This window comes from Tinamus guttatus, unplaced genomic scaffold (genome assembly GCF_059628265.1).
Source record: "Tinamus guttatus ecotype Peru unplaced genomic scaffold, ASM5962826v1 Tinamus_guttatus_pri_ptg000327l, whole genome shotgun sequence".
Lineage (NCBI taxonomy): Eukaryota > Metazoa > Chordata > Aves > Tinamiformes > Tinamidae > Tinamus > Tinamus guttatus.
This window is the reverse complement of record NW_028288861.1, coordinates 8,363,598-8,368,845: the sequence shown is the minus strand read 5'-3', so window position 1 is coordinate 8,368,845 and position 5,248 is coordinate 8,363,598. Positions and strand designations below refer to the sequence as shown.

Here is a 5,248-nt window from a genome sequence, read left to right as displayed (position 1 = left end):
TGCCTCCGGTGCCCGCTGCAGGCGCGGGTGGAGGCACCTGCTCCCGCCCGCGGCCGGGGCCGGGCCGGGGCGGGCGCGGGGCGGGGCGGGCCGCGGCGCGGGGCGGGGCGGCGCGGCTGAAATAGCGCGGCGGAGCGGGCGCGCTCCCATGGCCCGGCGGCCGCGGCGGGAGCGGCCGCTGCCCCGGGGCGGTGGCGGCGACGGCTGGGGGGCGCCATGGCGCGCGCGGCGGGGGCGCGGCGGCGCTGAGGCGGCGGCGGGGCGCGCGGGCGGCGGCCATGCGGCTGCTCGGCGCCCTCCTGCAGCTGCTCGTGGCCGGGGCGCTGGGGGCGCCGCCCGCGCCGGTGAGAGCCCGCGGCGCCGCCGCCCCGCGGGCGGGCGGAGGGAGCAGAGCGGGGAGCCCGCGCGCGGCGGGCAGCGCGCCCGCTCCCCCGGGCACGCGGCGCCCCCAGGACGCCCCTCGCTGCGGGGCGGGGGCCGCCGCCTCAGCGCCCGTTTCCCTCCCTGTAGGGCCCGGAGGCGCGGGGAGCCGCCGGCTCGGAGGCGCCCGGTGAGTTGGCAGCGGCGGGACCCGCGTCTTGGGAGCGCGGAGTGGGCGATGCCGTCGGGCGCTCGGAGGGCTGGGGGAGGCTGCCCCGGCCCCTCGCGGCGGAGGGGCAGGCGAGGCAGCCCTCGGCTCTATCCCGGTCTCGCAGCGCCCGCCGTGACAGGGGCTGCAGCATCGGGGTGCGGCCGGTGGCCCCACACACTTGGCTTCACCTCCTCCCCTCTGTCGGGAAGCTGCAGGGGGAAGGGGGCAGCAGCAGGTCCCCAAGACCGTGGGGGTGGCTTTCCTATGCTCTGGGGCTGCTTTACTGCCCCTTCCAGGCTTGGGAAGCAGGAGGAAGCAAGGAACTGCCTGCAGAGAGGGAGCGGGAGGCTGGGATAGACGGAGTGGAGATGGGGCTGGCAGGCGGAGGGAGAGAGCCCTCCTGGGTGGAGGTGGTGACAACCAGTGCAGTGATAGGCTTGTTGAGGATGCTCGAGGGGGTCCTCTGCATATGACCCTGCCATGGTGGTTGTGCCTGCCCTTGCGAGCTGCTGCCCCAGCACTGGATGCTGCAGTCAGGATTGGGCTGGTGGTGTCGGGCTCTCTGGATGCCTCCTTATACTCCTGTGGGTCCCTTCCAGTTGTGACCTTTCGGGAGATCTGGAATCGCAGTTTCTGCCGGCCTCGGGAGCAGCTGGTGGACGTCATCACCGAGTTCCCCAACGAGGTGGAGTACATCTTCAGACCCTCCTGCGTGTCCCTGCAGCGCTGTGGAGGCTGCTGTGGTGACGAGGGGCTGCTCTGTGTCCCTGTGGAGACGAGCACGGTCACCATGCAGGTGAGTGCCGGCTTGGCGAGGGAAGTGGGCTCCCTGCCAAGAGCTGGGAGGTGAAACCTTGCAGCCTCACATCCTGAGGATGTTGTAGCAGCACGGATAACAGGGGATGGGGAAGCCTGGTATACTCGGGGCTACCAAAACTCGTGCCAGACCGGAAGGGTCGCTCTGCCAGCTTTGGGGGCTCATTCACAAGGGCAGGTGACGCCTTGGCACTACCAGCCTTGCTCCCTGCCGGCTCTGCATGGTCCATCTTGCTGAATGCTCTTGCCTTGGTGGACCTTCCCTGGGCCATACAAAGAGCTCTGCTTTGCCCTGGGTGATGGACTCCTGCATGCTGGCAGTAAGTCACCAGCCCTTTTGTGACCCCTAAAGGGTCAAAAGCATGTTGGAAGGCAGGACTGGAATTTCCTAACAATTTGGAGTTAGGTGGAGCAAAACTCTGGAATAAACAGGAGGCAATTTCCCAAGCTCTGGGGATAGGCTCCACACCGTGGAAAGCATCCAGTGGATGTGTGTGGGTCAGCAGTGACAGGTTAGGCAGTGTTCCTGTGGGGTAGTAGTGGGGATTGTGCCACAGAGCAGTGTCCCCGGGTCTCCAACTCAAGCTCTAGGCAGGGCAGTGTGGACTGACATGTGCAGGGCAAATCCTGCTCCCCTGGGAAGGCTGGGAAGTGCCAAGGAAGCTGTGGAAAAGGGGGCCTGGAGGAGGCAGCAGCAGTGGGAATAGCCTAGGAAACATGACCTCGAGCGGATGTTTAGGTCAGAGAAGGAAAATATGCCAAGTGGTCAAATATGTGAAATGTCTCTGCAAAGGTGGGAAATTTGCTGTAAGCTTGGGAAGCCCCAAGAACTGGGGACTTGCATTTCAGTGCTGAGGACAGGGCAAGGCACCAGGAGGGCTCCTGGGCTGCTGGGGACAGGCAGGGTGCAGAGCGGGAGGCCTGGCTGCTGGAGGTGCTGAGGAGCAGGTTAGACATGCGCCCGCCTGAGAGCCTGGGGCCAAGCGAGCTCGCTCCGAGGCAGAGGGGTGAGACGGTGCCTCGTGAGCCCTCGCAGCCACGTCCGCTCCGCATGCCGGGAAACAACCTTTGTTCCCCTTCCAGCTCCTGAAGATAAAGCCCAGTGGAGAGGCGCCCTATGTGGAGATGGCCTTCACAGAGCACAAGCGCTGCGAGTGCAGGTAGGAACCCGTGGGCTGGCTGGGTGGCACTGCGGCCCCGTGGGCAGAGCAGCCTCGGCAGCTCGTGTTGTTGCAGCGCATGCATGTCCCAGGCGAGCAGCCTGTGCGAGCTGCCAGGGAGAGCTGGGCAAGGCTGGCGGCTCTGAGCACGAGGGCTGCCTTGGGGCAGCTCCCCTGGGCGCTGGCTCTGTGGAGAGCCTGGCCCAGCACACCTGAGCATGGCAGTGGCATGGCAGAGGAGACTGAAGTGCTCCTGATCCTTGACTCTCCATTGAGGAAGGCTGTCCCATTTCAGGACAGGGACCTGGGACTGACCCCCAGGGAGCCATTTAGTTTGTCAAACAAAACCTTAAAAATTCCTGACCTGATGCAGACACGCGGCGCTGCGCTGGCCTGGCGTGGATGCGCTGCGCTGGCCTGGCGCGGCGTTGAGCTGCTGCGGCGGTGGCAGCACCACGCGGGCACTGCGAGCTCGGACAGGCTGGGCTCTGCGCGCGCAGCCCGGCCCTCAGTGCGCAGCCTCTCCAGCACCACCTCGTGGGCCACTCTGCCATGCGGCAGGTCCCCAGCATCTGCTCTCCATCACAGCCTTAGGACAATTTATTATTGCGAAAACTGGAGAGCGAGTGTCCTGTTGGGCAGCTGCTGGATGTGATTGTTGCCCAAAAGGGCCGAGGATCCCTGTGCTGGTATTCCCCCTGTAGCTGTAAGCGTGTCTGTGCTCAAGTGGACCCACAGCCTGTGTAGCTCAGTGCTGTCTCCAGAGCCACCCATCGGTGAATGTGCAGGGAGGAGCGGGAAGCAGCACATGCCTTCCTCCAGCTGCTTTCCCTGCAGGGAATTTCCTGAGCGTGCTTTGGTTTTCCTACTTAGGGTGACTCCCAGGGGCTCCATTAGTACTTGTGCAGTCTGCCTTTGAACCCATGTAAACTTCTAGTGTCTGCAGCACCCTCTTGGCTTCTCTCTAAGCTGCTTTCCTCATCCTTATGTTGTTCCCCTTTGAATTTTAGCAAAAGCATGGTGGAAACTTTTGTGCTGGCCCCTACTGAGAGTTGAGTCCAAGTAGGTCATGGCTGTTGAGAACTGCCACGGAGGTTTTCTGAAGCAAACCCTGTGTTTTGCTTGGGATCCTGCATTTCCATATACCTGCTGCTTTATGTAAACAGTTACTGAGAGCAGTTGACTGCTTCATGGGTAAAATGTCATGGCCCGCAGGGGAGCTGTGGAAGCTGGTCTTCCCCTGCCCCTTTGCTGTCTGTTTTCTTTCTGCATACTGCAGTCCACTCCTGTGTGAGGTGTTGGTGATGGGGGAGAAGTTGCACTGGGTCTAGTTTAAGCTTGAGTCGTTACCCACGTAGACTGACGTGCCTCAATGTGTGGTGCAATAGACCATCCCCAAAGAAGCAGAATATACAGCACTGCCCAAATAACCTCCCTTCACTCTGTCCTTTCTCTCCAGGCCGCGGCAGGACCCGATGAAATTCGGGAGGTAAGTGGTGCTGGGTGCGATGCTGCAGGCAAGGGTGCTGCCTCTCGCTTCCTGTGTGTCAACCTCACGTGCTCCTTCCTCCTTTTGCAGGAGGAGATCGAAGGGCCGAGGTAAGAGAAGACAAAACAAGAAGAGACGTAAAGACTGTGAACTGTAAGTGAGCAGGGGCAGGCATGGGTGGTGTCTCTTGGGCTGGAGTATATGGTTAAGTTCTTAGGTCTTTAACTGATGCTGTGAATAGTGGTGCCATACAGGGGGCTGGGGAATGGATCTTTTACTGAGAGTTCAACATATGCTCAAAGCTGCCCATCTTTGGGGATGGGTGCACTGGATGATAATATGTAGGTAAATTACCATCACAGACCACTCTTTTAATCCATTAATTTCCAGTTTCAGCTTCATCTTGCTGCCAGCCATGTCTTTACTGCAGTCCTTGGCTAGCCGTTGTTTGGGTTACTCTGTCCTTTCCGGCCTTGTATTTAGCTGACCCTTGCGAGCCTCTTGGTGCAGCAGTCTATCCTGGACTTTTGTTGCTGTGGACACTTCTGGGGTATAGAGCCTGCAGACAGTGCTTTCGTGCTGTCTTTTTTTTCCCCTGCTGTGTGACACTTAACTGCTCAGGGCTCAGCCAGCACCTGCATCCCAGCATGCCAGGCCTAACACAGCCCTGTCACCTTCTCCCTGCTCTGAGCCCTGGGGTAGGGACTTTGGGCAGTGGCAGGGCCCAGGGCCCAAGCCTGGGCGCTTGCAGCTGGAGTGAGCATGGGCCTGTCTGTGGTGTGTGCAGCCCCCGCGCTCACGCTGTGCTGTTCTCTCTGCAGATGTGACCTGCCGCGCAGGTAGCCTCCGCTGTGCCCGCGGCCCCGCTCCCGGGGTCTGAGCCAGTCGCGTTTCTGCCCAGCGTGTCGGACCTACGGAGCTGTGCCCTCCTGCGCAGCCTGGGCAGCGCCGGCCGCTGCAGGGAGCGGCTGGCAGGAAGGGGCCCACCGGACTCTTGCTCCTGGCAGGAGCGTGGCCCTGGAGCTGAAGACTCTCCCTTGTCCCCATCCGCCCTGTTCACTGCAGGGACAGAAGGAGGCCTCACCGGGTCTGGGGGGCGAGGATGAGGAGCTAGAGGTGCACGTCTGTGCTCGAGGGGAGTGTGGGGGGCAGGCGGGTGTGCTGCGGGAGCAGCCTGGGGTGGGTGTGATGTGACCCAGGGAGCTGGCTCCG

At 62.3% G+C, this 5,248-nt stretch overlaps 1 protein-coding gene across 1 annotated transcript; it reads left to right on the top strand.

Moving 5' to 3' along the window:
- Window positions 1-278: 278 nt before the first annotated feature.
- LOC104579145 (snake venom vascular endothelial growth factor toxin) lies at window positions 279-4,908 on the top strand. Its single transcript, XM_088529363.1, has 7 exons — window positions 279-344; window positions 511-550; window positions 1,171-1,367; window positions 2,471-2,547; window positions 4,007-4,036; window positions 4,127-4,189; window positions 4,858-4,908. Exons 1-7 carry the CDS (start codon window positions 279-281, stop codon window positions 4,877-4,879), a joined length of 495 nt encoding a protein of 164 aa, XP_088385489.1. The 3' UTR covers window positions 4,880-4,908.
- The last annotated feature ends 340 nt before the right edge of the window (window positions 4,909-5,248 follow it).

Excerpts from the sequence above, each read along its gene's own strand:
- LOC104579145 (XM_088529363.1), top strand. The coding sequence starts at position 279 with ATGCGGCTGCTCGGCGCCCTCCTGCAGCTGCTCGTGGCCGGGGCGCTG. Across the intron at positions 1,368-2,470 it reads CGAGCACGGTCACCATGCAG|CTCCTGAAGATAAAGCCCAG; the intron begins GTGAGTGCCGGC and ends TTCCCCTTCCAG. Across the intron at positions 2,548-4,006 it reads CACAAGCGCTGCGAGTGCAG|GCCGCGGCAGGACCCGATGA; the intron begins GTAGGAACCCGT and ends CTTTCTCTCCAG.